We start from the raw sequence: 26,769 nt of genomic DNA on the forward strand, positions 1-26,769 counted from the left end.
CTCACGTGGGAGACCCAGAAGAGGCTCCTGGCTCCTGGCTTCAGATTGGCACAGCTCAGGCTGTTGTGGCCATTTGGGGAATGAACCAGCAGATGGAAGACCTCTCTTTGTCTCTCTCTGCCTCTCTCAAACTGCCTTTCAAATTAAAAAAAGTAGAACATGATACAGAAAATCGATAATGCTTCAGACAGACTCACCAACAGCATCTTCCCCATCTGCTTTGCTGCTTGTGCTAAGTGCAGACGTGGGTACACACATACCTGTGTGCAATACATGTGCACACATGGGCCACACCAGACACATGTACTCACATCACACAAGACATGCACACACCACACATGTATACAGACACATGAACACACACGTGTGCACACACCAGAGCATCCTCTGCACCATCGCTGCAGCAGTGTAGCCTGCAGCAACATGGCTGCGTGCAGCTACTGCTTCAGGCAGTGATCAGGTATGCTCAGGCACAGACACGTGGACATATCATGTGCACACAGACACGTGCACACGTGTGTCATCTGCCCCATCCCTGCAGGGGGCCCTTGCACATGGCTGATCCAATGGCCCATGTGCTTTCCTGTTTGTCAACTGACTCAGCGTCGTCTTTCATATCATCCGTCACTGCATAGCATCAGGTTGTGCCTATTATCCTCAGTTTGTCAGCCTCCTTGAACCTGGGATGTGTCCCTGGCCTTGTCCTTTATAACACTGACATTCTTGACAAATTCAGCCCCCCATTAAAAGAATATTTATTTGAGAGGCAGAGTTGCAGACATAGAGAGGGAGAGACAGAGAGGCCTTCCATCTGCTGGTTCACTCCCTAAATGGTGGCAACAGCTGGAGCTGAGCCGATCCGAAGCCAGTAGCCAGGAGCTTCTTCTGGGTCCCCACGTGGGTGCAGGGGCTCAAGCACTTGGGCCATCTTCTGTGTTCCCACCCCATAAGCAGAGAGCTGGATCAGAAGAGTGGTTGGGAAATGAACCGCAGCCCACATGGGATACTGTGCCATGGACAGAGGCTTAGCCTACTATGCCACAGCACCAGCTCCAGTCCTCCATTTTTTTTTTTTTTTGACAGGTAGAGTGGACAGAGAGAGAGACAGAGAGAAAGGTTTTCCTTCTGCCGTTAGTTCACCCTCCAATGGCCGCCGCGGCCGGCGCGCTGCGGCCGGCGCACTGCGCTGATCCCATGGCAGGAGCCAGGTACTTCTCCTGGTCTCCCATGGGGTGCAGGGCCCAAGGACTTGGGCCATCCCCCACTGCACTCCCTGGCCACAGCAGAGAGCTGGCCTGGAAGAGGGGCAACCGGGACAGAATCCGGCGCCCCGACCGTGACTAGAACCCGGTGTGCCGGCACCGCAAGGCGGAGGATTAGCCTAGTGAGCCGCGGCGCTGGCCCAGTCCTCCATTTTAATACTTCGCCATTGTGGGTTTGTCTAAGGCCTCATTGTGACTGGTGTATGTGAGGTGCTCCTGGGCCAGACACTCTACAAGATGCTGGGATTCTCGGGGCATTGAACCGCTGCTCCATGGTGAGCACCTCTTTGATGTCTGGCTTGTGCAGAAGCCAGTAGGAGACATCAGCAGCCACCTGTGGGCCATGTGTTCAGACAAATGGACATGGGTGATCATGGGATCTGGAAAGCACCAAACTGAACCACAGTCTCGGGAAAGAGCTGGAGGGCACAGGTCTGGACCACAGCGAGCCTACAAGATAACCACCTGGTGTCTTCCAAAAGCGGGCATCATGGGGAGAATGGTTGTTCTTTTTTTTTAATCTTTTTTTTTTTAATTTTTTTTGACAGGCAGAGTGGACAGTGAGAGAGAGAGACAGAGAGAAAGGTCTTCCTTTGCCGTTGGTTCACCCCACAATGGCTGCTGTAGCTGGGGCACCGTGCTGATCTGAAGCCAGAAGCCAGGTGTTTCTCCTGGTCTCCCATGTGGTGCAGGGCCCAAGCACTTGGGCCATCCTTCACTGCCCTCCCAGGCCACAGCAGAGAGCTGGACTGGAAGAGGGGCAACTGGGACAGAATCCAGCACCCCGACCGGGACTAGAACCCGGGGTGCCGGCACTGCAGGTGGAGGATTAGCCTATTGAGCCACGGCGCTGGCCGAGAATGGTTGTTCTTGATTAAGGCAGTGAAAGAGGCTAACATAGACTGGACTTTCTCAATATGGGACCACCCAGGGGCTTCCCTGTGGCTCCAAGCAATGTTTGAGGCAGGGTCTGAAGCTGTGCAACCCTCTGCCTGGTCCTCCTGGAACACTTGGTTCCCTCAGTTCCTCCAGGAGCCCAGCCCCAGGGAGAAGCCCTGTGTGCAGAAGGAGCCCCCAGAAGCTCCCAGCCCCAGGCACTGAGGTCACTCCAGCGTCTGTTCTTCCCAGCTGAGGCTCTGAGGCACAGAGCAGGGACTTCCTGCCTGAGCTGTGCCTGTCTGTGGAACTGACCCACAGGGCCTGTGAGCGTAATCGAGTCATTGTTTTAAGCAATTAATTTGAGAGCTACATACAATGAACAATATTTATATTTTGGCAAGACTGCCAAAAAAGACCTTGCTGTATGAAATAGTTTTGACTAACTACAGAAGTGTGACTATGGTCTAAATACTGGGTGACAATAGGGATTACTGTTAGGGGCCAGCAGCACTGCAGTCAGGGTACCTGCTAATACATGGGAAGCCACTGTGGCATAGTGGGTAAAGCTGCCACCTGCAGTGCCAGCACCCATATAGGCACTGGTTCGAGTGCTCCACTTCCAATCCAGCTCTCTGCTATGGTTGGGGAAAGCAGTAGAAGATGGCTCAAGTGCTCACGCTCCTGCACCCACATGGGAGACTGGGAAGAAGCTCCTGGCTTCAGATCAGCATAGCTCCTGCCATTGTGGCCCTCTGGGGAATGAACCAGCATATGGAAGACCTCTCTCTCTCTCTCTTTCTCTCTGTCTCTGCCTCTCTGTAACTCTGTCTTCAAATAAATAAATCCTAAAATAAATAAATAAATAAAGTACATGGCAGGATGTGCAAATTCTACACATGCCATATAAGAAAATTGAGTCTCTGTAGATTTTTGGGAGGTACAGGGCATCCTGGAACCCAACCCCTGCAATACCGAGGGACAGCTGTGAGCTATTTCAACTTTCCTGCTAAGAGCATCTCATAATGAAAACTCTGGACAAAGAGAATAAGTTGTGTCCACTGCAAATGTCTCAGGGACTTGAGCTGGAGAGGGGAGGGTGGGGCAGCTACTTCTCAGGGGGTCATTTCCGTGAGAAGCTAGCCTGCAGGCAGATGCAGAGCCGGAAGGGTTCACCCTGTCAATCACTGAGTTATCTTCCAGAGGCAGGAGGCCCAAGGAAAAGCACCACACGCTTGGCACGGAAACAGCATCGAAACCCAAGGCGGGGCCGAGAGCAGTCCCAAGTGCCTGCGGTTGGGGCAGCTGCCAGAGCAGAAAACAGCTGCATCGGCAGCCCAGGAAGAGGAAGGGCCAGGAGTGGGGGTTGCAGGGACCGGAGAACCCAGTCTTAGGGGAGCCCCGACTTCGGAGCCTCATCCGGTTCTCACAGTCAGGGGACCACGGCCCTGAGCTTCCGGAAAGGCAGGGAAAAGGGACTGGGAGGGGCTGAACTGTGCCCTGTATTAAAGATGCAGACCTCAGGGGCCGGCGCCGTGGCTCACTTGGTTAATCCTCCGCCTGCAGTGCCGGCATCCCATATGGGCACCGGGTTCTAGTCCCGGCTGCTCCTCTTTCAGTCCAGCTCTCTGCTGTGGCCTGGGAGGGCAGTGGAGGATGGCCCAAGTGTTTGGGCCCCACATGGGAGACCAGGAGGAAGCACCTGGCTCCTGGCTTCGGATCTGCGTAGCTCCAGTCATGGCGGCCATTTGAGGAGTGAACCAACAGAAGGAAGACCTTTCTCTCTGTCTCTCTCTCTCTCACTGTCTATAACTCTACCTGTCCAAAAAAAAAAAAAAAAAAAAAAAAAAAAAGATGCAAACCCCAGTGTGATTATATTGGGAGAAGACACAGGTTAAATGAGGTCATAAAGGCAGGGCCCTAACCCAGTAGGAACAGCGCCTGGTAAGAGAGGGAGACCTTGGCCGGCGCCCTGGCTCAATAGGCTAATCCTCCGCCTGCGGCGCTGGCACACCGGGTTCTAGTCCTGGTCAGGGTGCCGGACTCTGTCCCGGTTGCCCCTCTTCCAGGCCAGCTCTCTGCTATGGCCCGGGAGTGCAGTGGAGGATGGCCCAGGTCCTTGGGCCCTGCACCCACATGGGAGACCAGGAGAAGAATCTGGCTCCTGGCTTCAGATCAGCACTGTGTGCCGGCCGCAGCGTGCCAGCCACAGCAGCCACTGGAGGGTGAACCAACAGCAAAAGGAAGACCTTTCTCTTTGTCTCTCTCTCTCTCACTGTCCACTCTGCCTGTCAAAAAATTAAAAAATAAAAAAATAAAAAAAAAAGAGAGAGGGAGACCTGCCCTGCCCCACTAGGAACCCAACTGACAGCACTTCAACCTGGGCTTTTGGCCACTGGCACTGTGAGGATGCGGGGACGCTAGTTCACAGAACACTGCTGGGAGAAGAAATGCCACAGGCACGCAAGGCAACACTCTGGCAGTCTTTCTTCCATCCTGAACCACCACATGTGCTTGGAACTCATCCCAGCGAGAGGAAGACACACTCCGACAGAAACCTGTGCAGCCACTTGCTATGTGTCTTAGTCAAAAGCTGGGGTCAGCCCAGGCATCGTGCAACAGGTGAGTGTCGCAACGAAGAGGTGCATCTGTATGATGGGATGCACTCAGCAATAAAAAGAAATGACTGAGAGAAACACCCTGGGTGACTCTCTAGGGGATTATGGAAAAAGCCTGTCCCAAGCATCACATTCTGTCATTTTGAAATGATAAATCAGATACAGGGGCCAGGGGCTAGCATTGTGGCTTAACGGGTTAAGATGTCACTTGCGTTGCTGGCATCCCACATGGGTGCCAGTTCAAGTACCAGCTGCTCCAGTTCCAGTCCAGCTCCCTGCTAATGACCTGGGAAAGAAGCAGAAGATGACCCAAGAGTTTGGGGGTCCCTGCACCCACGTGGGAGACTAGCTCCTGGCTTATTTCTGGCCCAGTTCTACTGTTGCGACCATCTGGGGAGTGAACCTGTGGATGGAACCACATTCCCTCTGTCTCTCTGTTTCTCAATTCTGACTTTCAAATAAATAAAAAAAAAAATCTTAAAAAAAATAGAGGAGGGATGAGTGGTGGTCGGGGGTCAGGGGTTGGGACGGGGTGGGCAGAAGAAGGTTGTTTTGCTTATAAGAGAGCAACGGAAGGGGCGCGTGTGACGTGGGGGACATTCAGTGTTGCCTGCGGTGGTGGCTGCAGGAGCGTACCTGGACGCCCACACACACAAGAGCACACTGGTGAAACTGGGGACATGTGATTACAGTATGGACACAGTACATCAGTGCCCTCAGCTTAGCTTGCTTGTTAGGGGCTGCACTGTGTCCAAAGACTCCCTGTGGTAAAGTCCTAACCCCCAGGGGGACTGTGTTTGCAGACGGGGTCTTCAAAGAAATGAGGTGACCGAGAGGCCCTAGTAGCTCGCACGACTGATGTTCTTAGCAAGGCTTTTCTGCATCCCTCTTACAACTGTAGGTGAGTCTACAGCCGTCAGCACAAGTTTCCATTAGAAAAAGAACAAATTTAAAAAAGACACATCCCAGCTTGCAGCATTGCTCCTTAAGTATTCAACCCAAAAGCCATTAAATGGGCTAGGCACACAGGCATTTGTACATGGCGACACAAGGGAGAATTGGTGTGGTGAGAAGGACTATACACAAGGGAGACAGGACAGTGAGAAAATCAACAGTAAATCTCCGGAGGTCCCTTGAGTAACAAAGAAGGGGAAACTAATCATCTTTGTGATGCTGAGTGGGAACTACAGAGATGGGTTTGAATTCATGGTTTTCTTTTCTTTCCTTTTTTTTTTTTTTAAAGATTTATTTTATTTATTTGAAAGAGTTACAGAGAGAGGTAGAATCAGAGAGAGAGAGGTCTTTCATCTGCTGGTTTACTCCTCAAATGACCACAATGGCCAGAGCTGAGCTGATCTGAAGCCAGGAGCCAAGAGCTTTCCTTGGATCCCAAGCACTTGGGTCATCTTCCACTGCTTTCCCAGGCTGTGGCAGAGAACTGGATTGGAAGTGGAACAGCCAGGACACGAACCGGTGCCCATATGGGATGCCAGTGCTGCAGGCCGGAACTTTAACCTGCTGCGCCACAGCACTGGCCCTGAATTAATAGTTTTCAATACAGATATTTAAATAAACATACTTGAAATTATATGCTGTACTCACATACACACACATGCTGTCACACAAAAAACACATATATGCTCACATGCACACTCACACATGCTCACATTCACACACATATGCACACACTCACACACATGTACAGTCTCTCACGCACACACATTCCCCAGCTGTATCCACTGAGTGGGCCTGGAAGCAGCACACCCCTGCAGCAATGATCACATCTAGTGCTCAGATCGTGGTCTCTAAACACCACCCTACACAGAACAAACGTCACCAAGGGCTCTGAGGAAATGGCTGATTGCAGGGCATCCTGGCGTGCCACAAAGCAAGGATGTGCTCAAGCAATCGTCAGAGCTCGCCCAAAGACACAGAAGCCTTTGAGGGGCTTCTACTGGCCAACTGGGACAATCTGAGCGTTAAAAAGTGATAGTAGCGGGGCTGGCACCTTGGCGCAGTAGGTTAATCCTCCGCCTGCGGCGCCGGCATCCTATATGGGCGCCGGTTCTAGTCCCGGCTGCTCCTCTTCCAACCCAGCTCTCTGCTATCGCCTGGGAAAGCAGTAGAAGACGGCCCAAGTCCTTGGGCCCCTGCACCCACATGGGAGACCAGGAAGAAGCACCTGGCTCCTGGCTTCGGATCGGCGCAGCTCTGGCTGTTGTGGCCATTCAGGGAGTGAACCAATGGAAGGAAGACGTTTCTCCATGTCTCTCCCTCTCACTGTTTCTAACTCTACCTCTCAAATAACTAAATAAATAAATATTTTTAAAAAATGATGGTAGCATAAACCCACTGAGTAAAGCAGAAATGATGTGTGATGGCACTATAAAGATGAAAATGAAAATGAAAATCAGTGAATAAATGGGGAGGAGAAGCTGTTCCTCACGGGGCAATGCCAGTTCACAAATGGAGAGGGACCATGTGATCAGCGCCTGGTTAGGAACCGACTCCACCAAGAAGCAAAGGGATGCCGAAGTTCATGGGTGGATGCTGCGTGAGCACGATACTTGCATCATATCAAAGTCTCTCCCCATGAAAGCCTCGCTAATTACAGAGAGAAATAGCAGGCTGACGCCACCTTTACTGCACGATCACAGTGGACATCCTGGCGACTGAACAGACTACTGTGTCCCTGAGAGCGTGAAACAAAACACAGCTTCACTTCCCCACTGCTCCTGCCAAGGAGAGAGCCCGACTCAAACTACCAGGAGACAACAGACAAACCCAAATGGAGGAGCTCCCTACTAAGGAGCCACCTAGGGGCTGGCACGGTGCTACAGAGTCAAGCTGCCACCTGCAGTGCAGTGCTGGCATCCTATATGGGTGCCGTTTCAAGTCCTAGCTGTTCCACTTCTCATTCAACTCCCTTCTTTTTTTTTTTCTTTTCCTTTTTTTTTTTTTTTTTTTGACAGGCAGAGTGGACAGTGAGAGAGACAGAAAAAAAGGCCTTCCTTTGCCGTTGGCTCACCCTCCAATGGCCGCCGCAGCCGGCGCGCTGTGGCCGGCGCACCGCGCTGATCCGAAGCCAGGAGCCAGGTGCTTCTCCTGGTCTCCCATGGGGTGCAGGGCCCAAGCACTTGGGCCATCCTCCACTGCACTCCCGGGCCATAGCAGAGAGCTGGCCTGGAAGAGGGGCAACCGGGACAGAGTCCGGCACCCTGACCAGGGCTAGAACCCGGTGTGCCGGCGCCACTAGGCGGAGGATTAGCCTGTTGAGCCACAGCGCCGGCCCAACTCCCTTCTGATGCACCTGGGAAAGCAGCAGAAGAAGGCCCAAGTCCTTGGGTCCCTGCACGTGTGTGGGAGACCAGAATGAAGCTCCTGGCTTCGGCCTGGCCCAGCCCTGACCACTGTAGCCATTTGGGGAGTGAGCCTGCAGACAGAAGATCTCTCTCTCATTCTGTAATTCTTTCAAATAAAATAAACAAATCTTAACAACAACAATAAGACAAAAGAACCACCTGTAACATTGAAAACATCAGGGTCCGCAGTACCGGGGACAGACAGACCGAAGGAGACAGAACCCTGCAGGTGAGTCTTGGCTCGACGCACACCTGCTCGCCTGACCAGGCCGACAGCTGCGCACCACGGCAAGTGAGCTGCCTCTGGGTGGGGGTGGGGCCTGGCAGCCTCTCTGAAATCATTTCCAAATACCGACAGAAGTGAGGGCGGCCTGTGCCGCACGCCCAGGATCGATACTTGACCTGTCTGTTCAGCTCTTCCACTTCAGTGCAGGCCTTCTCCTTGTCTCTCTTTAAAACTCCCATCTGCTTCCTGTTGAAGAAGCCAAAGTTAATACCACTTCCGACTGGTTTTGTGTTTGTTTTTTCTTGGCCATTGCTGTGCTGACTGTGCTGACTGGCTCATCCCAAGTCATGGAGAAGGCAGGACTGTGGCACGGGTCACGCTGCCAGCCCTATGCGACCAGTCACACCCAGAGCGTCAAGGGCCCCCCGGCAGCCTTATATCTATGATCAGGGATGGGTCAATGCAGACGTGGCTTCTTAAAGGGAACAACCCCCAGGTTTCAGGACTGCTGTCAAGGACTGCAAGTGCAGGCTGACGGCTGCCCCAGTGCTTCCACTACCCAATCAGACCCCCGTCCCCAGCACCCGACAGCTGAGCTCATCCCCAAATTCAAAGCTGAATCGCAAGGCAAACAAACTTGGGAGATGAGATGGCTGCAGCCGTGACAGCAGGTATGTCCCCTCCTCCAGCATTTCCGCCTCTGCCTCCCTCCCACTCTGATGGACGCGCCCCAGCCCCCCGTTTGCGACTCAAGTCCTGCCCTTCCACGGCTGTCTCTCATTGTTGGATAAACCAGCAGTGATCCCTGGAGAAAAACGCAGCTGACACTGTTTTAGGGATGCAACTGAAGTCACCGCCTCCCCTGGCCCCGCGTGCCGTGTGCAGGTTGAGAAGTGCCTGCACGACCTATGTATGCGTGCTGGGGCTGCTGACATGGCGCCGACCAGGCTGCAGTGGGCATGGAAATCGGCAGCTGCTGGCCGGTGGAGGGTGGCTAGAGCACCCTGGACCTGTTCAGAGGGCCACAGGCCTCTCTCATGCCGGGCTCTCGGACCCGCAGGCTGACCTGCGAGCCAGGCCCTCCTCGGCTCACCCCTCCCAGGGCAGAGCTGCTCGCTCACCTCTGAACCTCACTTGCGTTCTCTGCAGCTTCAAGCTCCTGCTGAATCCTTCCCAGCTCGGTTTTCAACACAGTGTTCTCTTCAGAAAGCCTCTGAAACTCGACTCTGCGTGAAGAAATAGAAGCCAGAGAGGTGAGATTGGGGGCGGGGGGAGGGGGAAGGAGGGGAGGCGGCTGCCGCCTGCAGTCCGGAGCCTCACTCGGCTGGAAGCTGCGCTGTCTCCACGTCCCTGCCCTGGAGGACCCGCAGGACTCTTCCTTCTGCACAGCACAGTGACACACGGTGGTCTGCGCGCCCCAAGGGTCAGGCCACAGTAAACACAGCAGTTCACCGATGCGCCGGGCAGCCTGGATCCCTTCACTTAGTGCCCACGGCTGATGTGCTCCCGCATCGTGTAACCTCTACCTGCACATGTGAGTGTCCTGGTTCCAATGCCAAGTGCTGGGTGCAAAGGGCGCTCAGCCCCCTGCAGGTGAGCTGAGAAACACAGGGAGCCACAAGACCCGAATGCACCGGACACATTCTCCACAGAGTCCCCCACCCAACCTTCCGAGGTCAGCCCTGAAAGGCGGAACGCGGGGGGATGCCCACTTCAATGTACAGAGAGACACATGAGGCAAGGTGAGTCCTTGAGGTGGGAAAGGCAGGAATGAAAGCCACGGTGATCCAAGACTGCCTGGGGCATCTCTGCTTTCTGACAATTCCACCTCTGCTTAGCTGGCACTGTCAATTTACGAAATCAAGCAATTCGCCAATACAGTTACCAACTTAAAACCCGTACTTCCTGCCAAGGGAATTCAATCTGTTTTCCAAAATGTCGTTCAAGGGCTAGCATTGTGGCATAGCGGGTAAAGCTGCCACCTGCAGTGACCACATCCCATATGGGTACCAGTTCACGTCCCGGCTGTTCCACTTCTGATCCAGCTCCCTGCTGATGGCCTGAGAAAAGCAGCGGAAGATGACCCAAGTGCTTGGGCCCTTGCCATACTTATGGGAGACTTGGAAGAAGCTCCTGGCTCCTGGCTGGCCCAGCTCTTGCCATTGATGCCATCTGGGGAGTGAACCAGCAGATGGAAGATCTCTGTGTCTCTTTCTCTCTCTGTATAACCCTGACTTCAAATAGATAAATCTTTTAAAAAAAGTCTTCCAGGACCACATACAAAAAGTGGCGCAGTAATAATTCCTTTTAAAATATTATTTATTTGAAAGGCAGAGTTAGAGAGAGAGACAGAATCTTCCATCCAATGGTTCATTTCCCAAATGGTTACAACAGCTGGGACTGGGCCAGACCAGAGCCAGGAACTTCTTGAAGGTCTCCCACATGGGTGCAGAGGCCCAAGCACTTAGGCTATGTCCCACTGTTTTCCCAGGTGCATTAGCAGGAAGCTGGACCAGAAGCAGAGCAGCCAGGACACAAACTGCCATTCTGATGTGGGACCGCTCTGCCCTGGTGGTTGCTTCAGCAGCTGTGCCACGGTGCCTGCCCTGTGGGAATCTGTTTTTATACAGATTGGTGTGGCCGACGTGTATTCTCCTGAGCAGGTGATCTGTGGCGTTAGTGCCTCATTTGTCCATCTAGAAACACCCAGAGCCACACAATCTTGTCCTATCCAAACGTGTCCTTGGGCCATGCCGTCGTTCTGCACAGCGGAGGGTGCAGTCACACGAACTGACAGGCTGGCGGCGTCGCTGGGCAGGATAACCTCACAGGACCACCACAGCACATGCGGTCCATGCTGATGGAGATGTTACGTGGGACGTGGCTGTGTGAGAGCTTCCCTCGCTGTATTCCCTGCGACAGCCAGAAACTACGAACTACCTGACGGCATCAGCGGGAGGAAAGTATGTACAGTGTGGTGCATCAGTCACCAAGGGGCACCCACTGCAGGTAAAGGGCAATGCAGCTCACAAGCTGTTACCCTGTGGCCGCGAGCAGGGGCTTCTTGTCATTCGACAAGTCACATCCGAACACCAGCCTCAGCCCCTTGTGAGGGAAGGTAAGACCTCCGTCTTGAGGTGCCCTAGGAATATCATCCTCTGGGTCCCAGGGACCCTCTGCCCTTTGGCTCCCAGAGTGAATGAGGGGACAGGGTCCTGACAAAAACCCGGCTCTTTTTTTATCTTGCCTTATTGAAGCAATCCAAAAATACACCAATTTAGGGGCAGGCGCTGTGGCGCAGTGGGTAAAGCTGCTGCCTGCAGTGCCGGCAACCCATGTGGGCGCCAGTTTGAGTCCCGGCTGCTCCACTTCCGATCTGGCTCTCTGCTATGGAAGATGGCCCAGGTCCTTGGACCCCTGCACCCTCGTGGGAGACCCAGAAGAAGCTCCTGGACCCTGGCTTCAGATCAGCCCAGCTCCGGCCATTGTGGCCAGTTGGAGAGTTAACCAGTGGATGAAGGATCTCTCTCTCTATCTCTGCCTCTCTTTCTCTCTGTGTAACTCTGACTTCTGAATAAATAAATCAATTTTTAACAAAAAAAAAAAAAAACCCCACACACAAATTTAAATGCAACCACCCGGGGCCGGCACTGTGGCGTAGCGGGTAAAACTGCTGGCTGCAGTGCTGGCAATCCCATATGGGTGAATATTCGAGTCCTGGCTGCTCCACTTTTGATCCAGTTCTCTGCTATGGCTTGGGAAAGCAGTAGAAGATGGCCCAAGACCTTGAGCCTCTGCTCCCATGTGGGAGATCCAGAAGAAGCTACTGGCTTTGGATCGGCCCAGCTCTGGCCGTTGCGGCCAACTGGGGAGTGAACCAGCGGATGGATCTCTCTCTTTCTCTGTCTCTCTGTTTCTCTCTCTGCCTCTCCTTTTCTCTGTGTAACTCTTTCAAAATAAATAAATAAATCTTAAAAAAAAAATGCAACCACCCCAGCTGGGACTCTGTATTTCCACGCCCAGTTCATTAGCCAATTGGCACCTGACATCAGACGCAAACTCCAACAGCTAGAAAAAGTGCCCGAAACCCCCTAACAAGAGCTCCTGGAGGTTGAGGATGTGGCAAAAGAGAAAAGGACCAGGACATGGCTGGTGCCGTGGCTCACTTGGCTAATCCTCCGCATGCAGCGCCGGCACCCCGGGTTCTAGTCCCGGTTGGGGTGCTGGGTACTAGTCCCGGTTGCTCCTCTTCCAGTCCAGCTCTCTGCTGTGGCCTGGGAGGGCAGTAGAGGATGGCCCAAGTGCTTGGGTCCCTGTACCCGCATGGTAGACCGGGAAGAAGCACCCAGCTCCTGGCTTTGGATCGGCGCAGCGCCAGCCGTAGCGGCCATTAGGGGAGTGAACCAATGGAAGGAAGAATTTTCTCTCTGTCTCTCTCTCACTGTCTATGGCTCTCTCTCTCTCACTGTCTAACTCTGCCTGGAAAAAAAAAAAAAAAAAAAAAAAAAAGGACCAGGACAGAAAAACTAAACATAACATGCCAGTCTCAGCCTCCCGAAACCAAAATCCATTCTGCCCCAACATCCCAACACCCAAAGCTGGGCCCCTCCTGGCCCCTGCTGTCGCTGCAACCAGGCTGGACACTGGGCAAGAGCATGCCTCAACATGTGGCCAGGGATGCCCTGGTGCCCCGTGCCATCCCCCACTCTGACTCCTCGCCAGCACAACTGTTCCAATGACGGGGACTGGACATCTTCGACCCTGGCTGGAGTTTCCAACTCGTCCAAAGGACACTGGGTCACTGGGGTGGTAGCACAGGGGCCTCTTTCTGTTGACAACATTGTCAGGCCACACTCGACTCCAACATCTCCGTTAAAGGAGCCTTGGGCATCCCCATCAAAACAAGAGTCACCCCACTCCTTCCTTGCACCTTCCTTACTCTGGCCCATGCCTTCCTTGTGATGCCACAATGGGCAGAGACCTCCTCTCCAAACTAAAAGTCTCGGTCTTCATACCACCACTAGACTCCACCTCAATCTTTTGTCTACAGCTCCACCCCTCTACTGTCCCCAGATCCCCATCTCCCCACCTCCTCTGCCTAATGACATGCCCATTGTTGTCCCTTTAGTTTGGGACATTAACAACCCTGGCATCGCCAACATCAGCCCCCAAGTCCGTGTAATCTTAAAACAACACACACACACATACACACCACACAATCCATGCTTTCATCTCACAAGAGCAGTACCTTCTGAACCCTAACTCCTACTGGGGTCTTAAGCCCATAATTAGCCATTTTGTTCAGGCCTCTCTCTTCCCATACACCCTAAAGGCCTAGTCACATGGGTACCTAGGGTCTCTCCCACTAAAGCCCAAATAGCCCTCACTGTCATCACATACCTAGCTCTCCTTATTTCACACCAAACACGGTCTATACCCCCTGAACATATCTCCCAGCTCCTGCAACATCCACTTCTTCAAACTAAGAGCTCCTATTCCACCTGGGCCTACTCACTTTCTTTCGTATATGGGTCCCTAACTACCCCCTTATTTCATGTCCGCTATATGAAGCCACTAACAGGCCTCTAGATGAGCCCCTCCCCACTCCCTCTTCCCTCATAATCCCAATCGCAAAACGACTACAGGTCTTGACCCATGCTTCCACTCTCCACCTCCCTGACAACTCCAAACCCTTCCTTCTCTTTGTCCATGCCAATCAAGGGTAGGTTCTTGGCCTTCTGTGCCAAAAAGGAGGTGATACCAGGGTTCCAGTAGCCAAGCAGCTGGATCTGGCTTTGGAGGGGGCCTCCCTGTCTCCAAGCCCTGTGGCTGTGGCCCTATTGGTGCAAGAAGCCCCTGAGCTATGTCGTTTGTCACCCTGTAAGCTCTGAGACCTAGTGAGCCATTGGGTTTTTCTGTCTCTTCCCCCTTCCAGGGTCCAGACCCTACCTGCTCTCTTAGTCACCCGACCTAATCCTTCTCACCATGCTCCTCTAAACCCTGCAACACTTCTCCCCCTCTGCACCCCAGGTTCACAAGTTACAACACACAACTGCTGCGAGGTCTTAGATCTCAGCCTCAACCTTTGCCCATATCACTGCCGAGCCTCTCCAAGATCCCCGCATCCCCTACTGGTTCGTTGATGGCAGTACCCAAAAGACACCGCCCTATGGGGCAGGATATGCAATCATACAAGAAAACATCTCTAATCCCCCTAAACACTCCGTATTAGAAGCATAGCCCCTGCCACCCAGAACTACTTCCCAATAGGCAGGGCTTATTGCACTCCCCCGTGCTGTCACACTAGCAAAAGACAAACAAGAAAACAACCACACTGACTCCAAATACGCTGTAATATTCTTCACTCTAATATCCTAACCTGGAGAGAACGCGGCTTTCTCACTCCCTCTCACACTAAAGCTCTTCTCGACGCAGCCCCCCCTCCCAAACAAGCCGCTGTACTCCACTGTCGGGGTCACCAAAGAGATAAATCCCCCCTGACCACTTTAAATCATAGCATAGACCAAGCAACAAAACAGATTGCCCTCACTCACCCTTTGGGCAGCTCCCTGACAGCTAGCGTCTCAAAACCATCCCATCACCCATCTAACCCTTCTATCCCCGAAATCCTCTCAAATCTACACTCCCTTTTTCATCTGCCCACTCAAGTCATACTGCAATTTGTAAAGACTCACCTATCCCTACAAGCCCTAGACCAACAGTTTCTAAAAAGCTTCATTAAGACCTGCCCCACCTGCCAACAGACAAACCCCGGGCACCAATCTTTCACCCCCAAGTCCCCCACTGACCAGATGCAGGGCTCCCTCCTGCCATAGACTGGCACACAGACCTCACTCACATGCCACCTGTGTGCAGAGTTAAACATCTCCTTGTGTTCATCGACACCTTCCTGGGGTGGGCCGAGGCAAATAAAACAGCCTCCACTGCCGCCTACTTCCTCCTAACAGAAATTACACCAGGTTTTGGCTTCCCCTTCTCCCTCCAATCAGACGATGGGCCCGAATTCTCCTCCCAGGTGTCTCAACAAGTCACTCAGTACTTACATGTCCCTTGGAAATTTCATATTCCCTACAGGCCTCCATCATCAGGAAAGGTCGAGAGGAGTAACAGATCCTTAAAGGAAACCCTCACCAAACTGCATCGAACTCCACTTACACTGGACAAAAGTCCTACCCTTAGCCCTCCTAAAGCTTAGAGCTCTGCCAAAGAAGCCCCTACAGCTCAGCCCCTCTGAAGTCATGTTTGGCAGACCCATTGCCTTTCTGAGGCTTAAGGTACTCCCTCCCCTCTTCCCTCCAACTTGCCCTCTCCCCTCCTTTCAGCTCTGAGATCGTTTCTATGGCAACACTCTAACAGGGCCCTTCTGAGGCCCCTGTGCTGGCCTTGGCTATAGGAGAGAGGGTCTACCTCTCAGATCCTCCCCTTCCCCACTAACTCCTTGTGGATGCCCCACAAGGTCATCCTCCTCACAGCACCGCTCAGCTAGATAATGGCCCCATCTGGGTCCACCTGTCCAGGCTAAAGAGGCCCCTCCCACAACGCCCCCTCCTATGCAAATCCACTCCCAGCATATGGCCACCCACACCAGTCTCACCTTTCTCAAACTCAGGGGGAGGGTTCCCAGGCCACCCAAGGTTAACATGGGGGCTCCCAACATGGTCCTTGTCCTTGGACCTGACAGCCTGCTGAGCTGCCCAGAAAGGCCTGCCCGCCTCCCTCTGCACCCTGATTGAGCACCCAGGGACCTGGGAGGCTGGCACAGGGCTCACAATGCCCACACAGGCATCAGGGCTGCAGAGTCGCTCTGCCAGTGGGAAAGCACTCACGTGGCAGGCACTGGGGACAGACAGGCTAGTGGCTTACGGGTGCGTAGAAACCAAACCTGTCATGGTCTCTGGAATCCGCTGCTGCCTCGAGAGCTCGGACGACGTCTTCCAGCTGCAGAAGCTTGGTTTTCATGTCATTTCTCTCTCTCTCCAGCACGGTTTCGTCCTCTGTTTGCCCCAGGATGGCAAGCTGCTCCTGTCCATCTGGGAGCCCGGGATGGGAAAGCAAGGGTTCCCTCTGGGCTGCCCCCTTGCAGGGCTGGAGTTCAGTGTCCAGGGTGTTGCCGCCACCCCTGGCCTGCCCCAGATTCCCTGCAGGGGCTGGCTCCTCCAGAGAGTCTGAGTTCAGCCGCGGCTCCGTCATCCGGGGTGGAGCTGGCAAGTCGTCTGCCTCTGCTCCCTGCAAGGGCAGCTCCTGGGCTTCAGGCCAGCTCAGGCTCCCTGGCGCCCTGTTGGGAGGCACTGGATCTGGGTCACCTCCCTTGTCCGTCCCACATGGCTGCACATGTGACTCTGTCTCTGAGGGAACAGAAGCCACCTCCTCGGTGTCGGGCAACCCCCCTGGGTTCTCTCTGAGGCTGATGCTCTCCAAGGGAGAGGCAGGGGCCGCAGCTGGGCTCTGCATAGCGTCCACACAGCAAGATTGGCCAGGCCCATCTCCTGCCAGCTCCCCTGTCTCTCCGCCAGCATCTGGTTCCCACTTAGCAGGTGGCCGCTCCACAATGCCTGGACACAGGGGTGCAGGGCCATGTGCACCCTCCTGCTCCACACCTGCCACCGTCAGCCTACCTTGCAGCAGGGCCTGCAGGGCCTGCACCTCCTGGGCAAGCCCTTGCACTTGCTGCCTGTAGGTGAGCTCTAATTTCTCCTTCTCGAGGGCAAACGATTTGCAGATCTGAGCCTGCTCCTCACTCATCGCCTCCTGCAGCTTCAGCTGCTGCTTTTGGCAGCGCACGAGGATCTCCTTCTCCCTCCCTTGCCGCCGCTCCTTCTCCAGGTCCAGCTGCGCCGTCAGCTCGTGCACCTGCAGCAGGTGCGCCTGCAGCAGCTGGTCCCTCTCATGCTGGTGCTGCAGGGCCAGGCTCTCACAGTGCGTGGCGTGCTGGGCCTCCAGCCAGGACAGCTTCTGGCTCAGCTCCAAGTCTGCCTCCTTCCTACAGAAACAGAACGAGTCACACATCACAGGCTCTGTCAGCTCTGTCCCCCTCAGGGTGGAGAAGGCCACCCTTGTTCTAATCCCTAACTCCTTTCTCCTGGCTGCTTTTTTCTTAAATTAATTTATTTATTTGAAAGTCAGAGTTACACAGAGAGAGAAGGAGAGGCAGAGAGAGAGAGAGAGGTCTTCCATCCGCTAGTTCTCTCCCCAATTGGCCACAACAGCCAGAGCTGCGCCGATCCGAAGGCAGGAGCCAGGAGCCAGGAGCCAGGAGCTTCTTCTGGGTCTTCCAGGTGGGTGCAGGGGTCCAAGCACTTGAGCCATCTTCCATTGCTTTCCCAGGCCATAGCAGAGAGCTGGATTGGAAGTGGTGCAGCCAGGACTCGAACCGGCACCCATATGGGATGCCGGCACAGCAGGCAGAGGCTTAACCTGCTATGCCACAGCGCTGGCCCCTGGCATTTTTTTTAAATCTCCATCATTTATCTGCCAGAGCTTCAGTCCACACCTTGGGAGCCTCCTTAGAGTCCAGGAGGGGATATTTTTTCCAAGGGTATTCTACAAATACAAGCCACCCTAGGAAGCTACTTGGCACAGGTGACTGTACAAAGGTAGGGGATTACAATTACACTGAGCTCAAGTCAGGCTCCCCCACCACTCCCCGGCTGCACTGGCCATATTTCAAGTGCTCGGTAGCTGTGGGTGGCTAGTGGCTGCCAACCAGACACAGCAAATACAGGACAGGCCTGTCACTGCACAGAGCTTTCAGACAGCGCTGCTCCCAAGCTTCAGTGACATGAGTGGAACACCCACAGTTGACACTGCCCTCAAAAAACGCTTACGCTGCTGGGCCTGGGACCCTGGACCACCCCAGGAGAGTTGCGGGAAGGCAAGGTCAGGGCTGGATGGGAGTTGTAGTCTTGCAGGGGCACGTGGTGCTGTCTACTCTGGCCAGGGCACACATGGGAGCAAGTGAAATGGGGCTGCACGTGGCTCCACCTCCATGCAGAGGAGTGACCATGTGCCCAGCCGAACCCAGCAGTGAGAAGCCAATGCCTCAGGGCCCAGGGTGGCTTAGTGGGGAGCGGGTGGGCAGCCAGGCACACACAGGCCTGGACTCTAAAGGTGCTGGTCCCTCTACTGCCTGGTGGGGGAATGCAGGGGGTATTGGTCCAGTACCTTATCACATGCCCTCGGGGTTTAAGAGAAAACTGGGCTGGCGCTGTGGCTCGCTTGGCTAATCCTCCACCTGCGGTGCCAGCACCCTGGGTTCTAGTCCCGGTTGGGGCGCTGGGTACTAGTCCCAGATGCTCTTCTTCCAGTCCAGCTCTCTGCTGTGGCCTGGGAGGGCAGTAGAGGATGGCCCAAGTGCTTGGGCCTGCACCCGCATGGGAGACCAGGAGGATGCACCTGGCTCTTGGCTTCAGATCGGCGCAGCACTGGCCGTAGAGGCCATTAGGGGAGTGAACCAATGGAAGGAAGACCTTTCTCTCTGTCTCTCTCTCACTGTCTAACTCTGCCTGGCAAAAAAAAAAAAAAAAAAAAAAAAAAAAGAAAAAAAAGAAAACTGGAGAAACATGTGGCTTAAAAGTCACCTTTATGTATGGGCCAGGCCAGCCACAGTGAGGGCCTGGGCTGCTCTGCTGGAGGGGAAGCACGGGGAAGGGGCAGAACTGGTTCCTCCTCATTACATCCCAAGCTCCCACTTAGCAGGGAGGGGAGGTGGGGGTGACTTCCCCACGAAGGCTGCTCGCCCTCCTGCTGAGCCTCCTGACTCTAACCCAAGGGGCCTGCCTGAGCCAACAGCTGCCTGCTGAGTGTGGGCCCAGGTAGGCTGGGGTGGCCTGGCCAGGTGGTGGGAGGGGCCCATGCTCTTCTGAGACTGGGTCCAGTGCTCTCCACAGGGCTGCGTGTCCTGGCTAAGCAGCACCAGGTTTGCAATCAGTAGATGCTGACTACTAAGCCAGAGGCCTGAGACTCACAATGAGGTGTGGGCTTTCTCTGTGGCTCTGACATCACAACACAGGAAATGCCACACCTGGGTTTTCCAGCTCCATTTCCGATCCAGCTGCTTGCTAATGTGACTGGGAAAGCAGTGGAGGATGGCCCAAGTGCTTGGGCCACTGTACCCATGTGGGAGACCCGGAAGAAGTTCCTGGCTCCTGATGGGCCCAGCTCAGATCACTGTGGCCACTTGGGGAGTGAACCAGCACATGGAAGCTCTCTCTGTCTCTCCCTCTCTCTATAACTATTTCAAATGAATAAACTAGTCTTACAACAACAACAACACCAAAAGTCAAAAAATAACAACGCTTCTCTCACATCTCAGGCACTTTAGCCTGTCAATAATCTCAGTAACTCAGCTTCACTTCTCTCTCCTTGTCTGGGGCACAGGGCTTTCCATCTGTCTGTGCTCACCATCACATCCAGGATGAGACTGGGGTATTAAATGATGGATAGTATACTGCCTTTAGCTGCCAGGCCGGCCTGAGGCAGAAGTTAGACAAAAATTCTGGAAACCTCATGTGCTTGCACCCTGCACCCACATGCGTGACTCAGATGGAGTTCCAGGCTCCTGGCTTCGGCCTGGCCCAGCCCAGCAGCTGTGACCATGTGGGAAATGAACCAGTGGATGGAATATCTGTCTCTTCCTCTCTCTTTGTAACTCTGCATTTCAAATACATAAACAAATCTTTTTTAAAAAATGCTAGGGGCTGGCATAGTGGCATAGAGGGTAAAGTTGCTGCCTGTGATGCAGCCATCTCATATGGGCGCTGGTTTGTGCCCCAGCTGCTCCACTTCTGATCCAGCTCCCTGTTAATGGCATGGGAAAGCAGCAGAAGACGGCCCAAGGGCTTGGGCCCCACACCCCGTAGGAGACCAGGAAGAAGCTCCTGGCTCTGGCCAGGCCCAGTTCTAGTTGTTGTGGCCATCTGGAGAATGAACCAGCAGCTGAAGCTCTCTGTCTCTCCCTCTCTCTTTCAAATAAATAAATAAATAAACATTTTTAAAAAAAATTTCTAGGAGCCGGCACTGTGGCATAGAGGGTAGAGCTGCTGCCTGCAGTGCTGGCATCCCATATGGGTGCCGGTTCGAGACCCAGCTGCTCCACTTCTGGTCCAGCTCTCTGTTATGGCCTGGGAAAGCAGTAGAAAATGGCCCAAGTCCTTAGACCCCTGCACCCACGTGGGAAGACTTGGAGGAAGCTCCCGGCTCCTGGCTTTGGATTGGCGCAGCTCCAGCCGTTACGGCCCATTATGGAGGGAACCAGCAGATGGAGGATTTCTCTCTCTCTCTCTGCCTCTCCTCTCTCTGTGTAACTCTGACTTTCAAATAATAAATATTTATTTAAAAAAATTCTAGATGCAAACTGCTTCATGGCCTATGCTGTATTTAATACTTATTTTAAATTTAAAGTAGAAATCCTTATCCGATGACCTGTTCTTGGAGCACTCATCCATCTGCCCAGTCAGTGGGTGCTCCAATCTGGAGAAGTTTACCCAAAACCAACTTCAGATTTTGGTTCTTGGCAAGAAGCCCGGATGTGGAGTTGTGAAAGCGAGCGGACCTTATCTGCTGCAGCTGGTCCTGGTGCCGCAGCCGGAGCTCCTCCTCCAGCCGCAGGGCCAGGCCGGAGAGCGCCTGGGCGCAGCACTGCGCCAGCCCGGCCTGCGCTGGCTCGGGGGTGCGGGCTGCATCCCGCAGCTGCTCCTGCAGGCCCTGGATGACCTCCTGCGCCTTGGCCTGCAGTGCCTCCAGGTCTGCTCTCTGCTCCTCCAGCGCGCTGACCTCAAGCTGGTGGGCCAGCTCCACCTCCTTCTTCTCCTTCTCGAAGTTCCTTTTCATGGCCTCCACTTCCCTCTCATAGTAGCTGACCTAAAAAGAGAACCATGAGCACTGTGACCAGGAGGCCCTAAAAACGACCTAGCTAACGATACAAAAACAAAATGCAAAGCTGGAAGACATGATGACCAAAGACCCAGGAGCCAGGGCCCACAGACGGTGGTGGCCCAGTACAGTCGCGACATCATGTCACCTCCCCTGATGTATGTCCAGCAGATGCAGACGGGAAGCAGAGAGTGTGACAACTACTGACAGACCTGGGGGCAGCTCTGAGCACCCTGCAGTCCCCAGCAGAAGGGAGACTATGCGGGCACAGGCAGGCAAGGTGATGCCAGGAGCTTCCGGCTGATCCGCCCAAGGAATCCAGGGCACACGAGGCCCCACCTCACTCCACTCAGACTGAGGAACTGGACACACGACAAATTGTGGACACTGTCCGTTGCCACCCACCATAGTCTACAAACAGAGCAGGTGATAGGCTGGCCCTGACCATGAAACCACGGAGTTCCCACAGAGAGCAAATGCCAGGTCACTCTGGCTCAGAGCAAAGCTGGTAATGATGGCTCCACACAGCAGATGAGCAGAGTGCTGCCTACTAGCCCGCAGCCACCTTGAGCGTGTGCCCGTGAGCCACTCGGGGGACAGCACCACCCCCACCCCATCATCAGCCATCTGTGTGTCCCGCCTCCTGGAGAAGGCTGGGGGCAGATGTCCAAAACTTCCATCCCTGGTGGGCTCAGTGTGGGGCAGACAGGAGTGGCAGTGCCCTCACGACGGGGCAGAGCCACCTGCTGTGCGGCCCGCGGGGCCCTCACCCCTCACCTTGGTCTCCAGCTGGACCCGGAGGTCTTGGTAGTGCTCCTTCACCTGCTCCATCATGATCTCTGTTTCGATACTCACCGGAGTAGACTCCCCCACAAACAGAATGCCTGCGGGCAGAAGCACACTTCCGTCCTATGTCACGCCTGGGGTGCCCCAGGGTCCCTTCCCAGCCCTCCGGTGTGACATGGAATGGCATCAGGTCCCACCCTGGCTTTCCTCTCCCCGCCAGACAGATCACAGCCTCCCACGTGCACCACCTGTGTGATGAGAGCCGTGCAGGCCGTGTGGGCTACACCGTGTTCCCTAGAAGTCAGCGTTTCAAGTCTTTGCCAGAACACAGAGCACTCAGATACAAGGCTGCTCCCTGCAAGGTTCGAGGTCTCTCACTCGAAGAGTTGGCTACAACACGGTGCATTTACCACACTGTAAATTCCGCCTGCTGATGACAACGCCAGGGGCACAGAGGCAGTGGGAAGGCAGAGGCACGCAGACCTCTGGGCAGTCACGGCTTTAGGATGAGGTCTCGGTGCCCAGGCAGATGGCCATGCACGCATGCGCAGGGCTCAGCCATTGACTGCCCCTATGTTACTTACGTAGTACAATGTAATAATATTACATCCTACAAATGATGCAGGGTCCAGAAGTCTTGGCAACTGACGGCAAAGAGGTGTGAGTCACCGGGCACTGGTCACTGAAATGAGGCTCCCAGGCCCACAGCAAGGCCCGGCCTGCCCCAGGTGCAGGCAGTACCAAGGTCGTGTGTGTGCTGGGGGGAGTCACTGTGAGGCTCCAACCACACCACTCCGGGGCTGGGAAAGAGGGAAAAGTTCTCCCTCTCTTCCTCCACTTCTCAGGCTATCTCCCATGAAGAAAAGTGACAGACTCAAAGGATGTCGGGGCCAAGAGATAGGTAAAGACAGCATCTCATCACCCTGGCAACCAGAGGCTGCCACTGGGTCTGTGCAAATGGGCCAGGTGAGCTGAGCACCCAGCTGGGTGCCTATCAGCCCAGTCCACTCCAACTTTCCCTTTCTGGTAGCAGACAGACCACCTCCCCCCTCTTCTTGGGGCCCAATCTTGACCTCTGTGCTCAGATGGAGAGGGAAGTTCCTGCTGGAAGATGGCTTTGGCTGTCAGTGACGACACAGGCTCAGGGCTGCCCTCCCAACACCTGGTGTCTTCTCCACAGGGTCTGGCTGGTGGCTCCTGACCAGGTGTGCACACCCTGCAGTAGCTCAGGCTCCCCAAGGCTACACTTCCCCTAACCCCGCTCCTTCCCGTGGCTGGGCTGCAGGCCTGGGTGCACAGCACACCCCTGAGGGGATTTGAAAATGACCCCACAGGCTGGTTGTACCCCAACATCTTCTGGCTTCCCTGGCCTGGGATGCGACCAGGACAACATCTGGTTCCTTCCTGATGCTCCCACTAAGTCTCACGGCAAGGGGGCTGCAGGTCTTAGGAGCCCTCTGATTCCAGCAAAGGAGCAAGCAGGTGAGGGGCTGCCTTAAAGGTCTCAGAAGTCGGAGACCTGCACAGAAGCCCCTGCTGGCTTCTCCTCGGAGATGCCTGTGTTGGGTCTGTGGGGTACACAGGGCTTTCTGTTTTTCTGTTTTCCTAAGTAAATAGTTTGAAGACAACACAGGAAGTCTGAGTGATCTCAGGGTTACAGGTGGGAGCACCAAGTTCTCCGGGGGGCTGGGCTATCCATGACTTGTGATGGAAGGGAGATGTCGGGGCCGCTGGGTCCCCGCGGGTGCTACCTGCAGCAGTGGGCACAGAGCCACAGACCCCGCATGTGGCAGGGGCAGTAAGCAGAGGTCACGCGACCCCCAGCATAGCCCTGTGCCTGGAGGGGCAGTGGCCAGCACGCTGGTCCCCAAGAAGGGCCACACGCAGTTCAGCTGTGGCACTGGGAACCTGTCCTAGTCTCTAGAAGGAGCCGAGAGCACTTCCAGCACATGACCTGGGGCCTCTGGGTGCCTGGAGCTGGTCCCAACCCCATGAGTAAGGGCGTGCGAGGTAACACCATGGTCTCTATGTGCAGACAGGCAGGCCTGTCTGCTCAGCTTGTGGGGCATGCCCAGGGCCCGCCCTTGGCTCCCCTCCCTCCTGGTTCTCCAGGCGACCACCCCTGTGCCGGCTTCAGCTGCTGACCTTGGAAACATCCCGGCAGCATGGATGTGCCTCCCCCAAGGTCACGATAAGGTCAGCACAGCCTCTATCACCTCTACCCTAGCAGGAAGGCTCTCCATCAGCCCCCTCTGGGCTCTAGGCTGCTATGTGCACGTCGGGCTTCAGGGCACACCCCACGGAGCCCCACACCCCATCCCCTCCCAGGGCCAGGCTGGTACCTGCTGGGCCACGTCCGGGGAGCCGCCGTCTGTGCCCACTTGGGCCCCTGCTGGGGTTGTGCCGACTCTCAGGCAGCCGTGCCCGCAGGCCCTCCAGTTCAGCTTGCAGCTCATCATTGTGGTCCTGCAGGTCCTGTGGGGGGAGCCAGATACTTTCTCCAACTGCTGAGGCCCAGGGTGAGCCCAGAACGGGGTGAGTCCAGAACAAGCCCTCTCTCTAGGGGGCGCCCGCTGTGGGCAAAGTGCACTGCGAGGTGAGCAGCTACCCAGTCTGGATTTGAAGTCCCTGACTACCTGGTCGATTACCCCATGCCCTGCATCACTTCCCATCACTAGAGACACGGGATAGGCTAAAAAGGAAACAAAAATGCAGTGGATACTAAGGAGAGATGTAGAAAACACAGAGACTCGTCAGCAAATGAAACCACAGGGTGTCACGGCACGTGTGAGGTTGCATGCCCCGATCCTTCCCTCGGCTGCTGCTTAAACTCTGTAGGGGTTCCCTGCCAGGGAGGACGCCGCGTGCTTCCAGCCCAATGCCACAGAGCGGAGACCAGCGAGTCAGAAAGGGCAGGTGCTGGGGTGAGGTGAGAACACAAGAGGATCAGGGCCCCATGCCTGCAGCTGCAGCTACCATAGCTTGGTTCACACAGTTGCAACATCCTGGAACAAGCCCAAGTGGTCATCGGCTTCTTACAGGGATAGGAGGGGGACAGTTTCTAGCCCACTTTCCCCTACAGCTCCCCAGAGTCCTGAGCTTTTTGAGAAATACGACAACATGGTTGCTCCTGCCTGTGCATCTGCGACCCCACCCTGGGCCCTGGGAAGGGCTTGTGACTGGGCCAACCTAAAGGCAGCAGTACTGAGGCCACGGGACAGCAGGAGCTGGGCCCCGTGATTTATGAGGACGCAGTTTCCACCCGGCTTCTCCTGGAGACCACGTGGAGGGGAACGGGCCCCCTGCCCTCACTGCACCCCCACAAAGGCTCCCTCCCTGGTCCTGGAATCCTACTGCGTGTCTCTGCTTCCTCGCACTTACAGCCTATCCAGGCAGCTCTTGCTGAATCAACTGGTCTTCCTAAACTATTCCCAGGGGCCAGTGTCTGGGCTGCTGGCTGCATCACTGCATTTCCCCTGGAGAAGGAGACTCCCTGGGTAGGGCCGGCTGTGTAGGGGAAGGAATGGCTATACAGCTCCTGGAGGGCTGCACACACCTCATGCAGCAAGCCCCCTGCAGACGTGCACTGCCCCACTGAGGAAGCCCCACCGCTCTAGGGAAAAGGGCATGCTGAGACATCAGAGCTGCTGGGCCAGCCCACGCCACGGGTTCCTGCTGGTTGCTAACTGGCCTGACCACCAGCCCACGGAGCTGGCCCTGCCCTGCTGAGTTCCTGACATGTGTCCTGTGCACAAAAGGTACACTGGATTTCAAAGACTTACTCCAAAAAATGTCTTGGGGCCAGCACTGTGGGCATATGGGTACTGGTTAGTCCTGGCTGCTTCACTTCCCATTCAGCTCCCTGCTAATGTGCCTGGGAAAGCAGTGGAAAATGGCCCAAGTGCTTGAGCCTCCGTACCCACATGGGAGACCTGGAAGAAGCTCCTGGCTCCTGGCTCTGGCCTGGTCCAGTCCTGGTCGTTGCAGCCATTTGGGGAGTGAACCAGTGGATGGAAGATTTTTCTCTAACTCTGACTTTTAAATAAATATGTTTTAAAAATTCCCAATAATTTGTTTACATTATACACTGAAATAATACTTTGAAATTGCTGGAGTAAAATAAATATATTGTTAAAATAAGCATCACTGATTTTTTTCTTACATGCCTCAATGCCTCACATGTATAACTTGGCGAAGTCTTCTAGTTCAACACAAGTTACACGTGTGACTTGTGTTGAACTGCTACTGGGCAGCGCCCATCCAGAGGCAACATCTACGCCCAACGCCGTGCCCCTGCATGCGTTCCTGCTGCTCCGAATGGACACTCTGAGAGCACACAGAAATGCCACAAACTCGGTGCTGCCAGAAGGAGGCACTGCCAGGAAGGTGGTGATTTATGACTGACAGGGGTGGCTGGGCTGTTCTGGCACCAGCTCCAGGGATGGCTGGCAGAGTGGAGGCCAGGGCACCTGCTCTCACCTATGCTGAAGGCGACTGTGGAACACAAGAGTACCTCAAAACGTTAATGAAAAAATAGTATTAAAAAATTACCCTCATGTAGAAAACCTTGCAATCCATGCACAGTTTCTTCATGACAGGCTTTTTCCGCCAACTTTTTGAAGCTCCCTTGCACTGCCCCAGCCAGGAAGAGAGGCTTTTAGTGAGAAGCTCAGCAGCCACACCCTCAGCACTGAAGAGCTGTGGACTCTGAACCCACTACGGCTTTTCTGTTTTCTTGGTGGGAAGAA

General features: G+C 54.6%; 1 protein-coding gene across 2 annotated transcripts in view; it reads right to left on the reverse strand.

The window, feature by feature from the left end:
• NINL (ninein like) overlaps positions 1-26,769 on the reverse strand; it is a 148,578-nt gene that overhangs the window by 12,139 nt on the left and 109,670 nt on the right. For both annotated transcript variants that reach the window (XM_051834438.3, XM_089307397.1), the window contains exons 14-19: positions 24,364-24,496; positions 22,013-22,119; positions 20,916-21,223; positions 16,248-17,345; positions 9,466-9,570; positions 8,521-8,590 (exon numbers count right to left, since the gene is read on the reverse strand). In XM_051834438.3, the coding sequence (XP_051690398.3) occupies positions 8,521-8,590; positions 9,466-9,570; positions 16,248-17,345; positions 20,916-21,223; positions 22,013-22,119; positions 24,364-24,496 (1,821 nt within the window). The remainder of the gene's footprint in view (positions 1-8,520; positions 8,591-9,465; positions 9,571-16,247; positions 17,346-20,915; positions 21,224-22,012; positions 22,120-24,363; positions 24,497-26,769) is intronic.

Source organism: Oryctolagus cuniculus, chromosome 11, assembly GCF_051225735.1.
Source record: "Oryctolagus cuniculus isolate XC-2025 breed Fujian yellow rabbit chromosome 11, ASM5122573v1, whole genome shotgun sequence".
NCBI classification, from domain to species: domain Eukaryota; kingdom Metazoa; phylum Chordata; class Mammalia; order Lagomorpha; family Leporidae; genus Oryctolagus; species Oryctolagus cuniculus.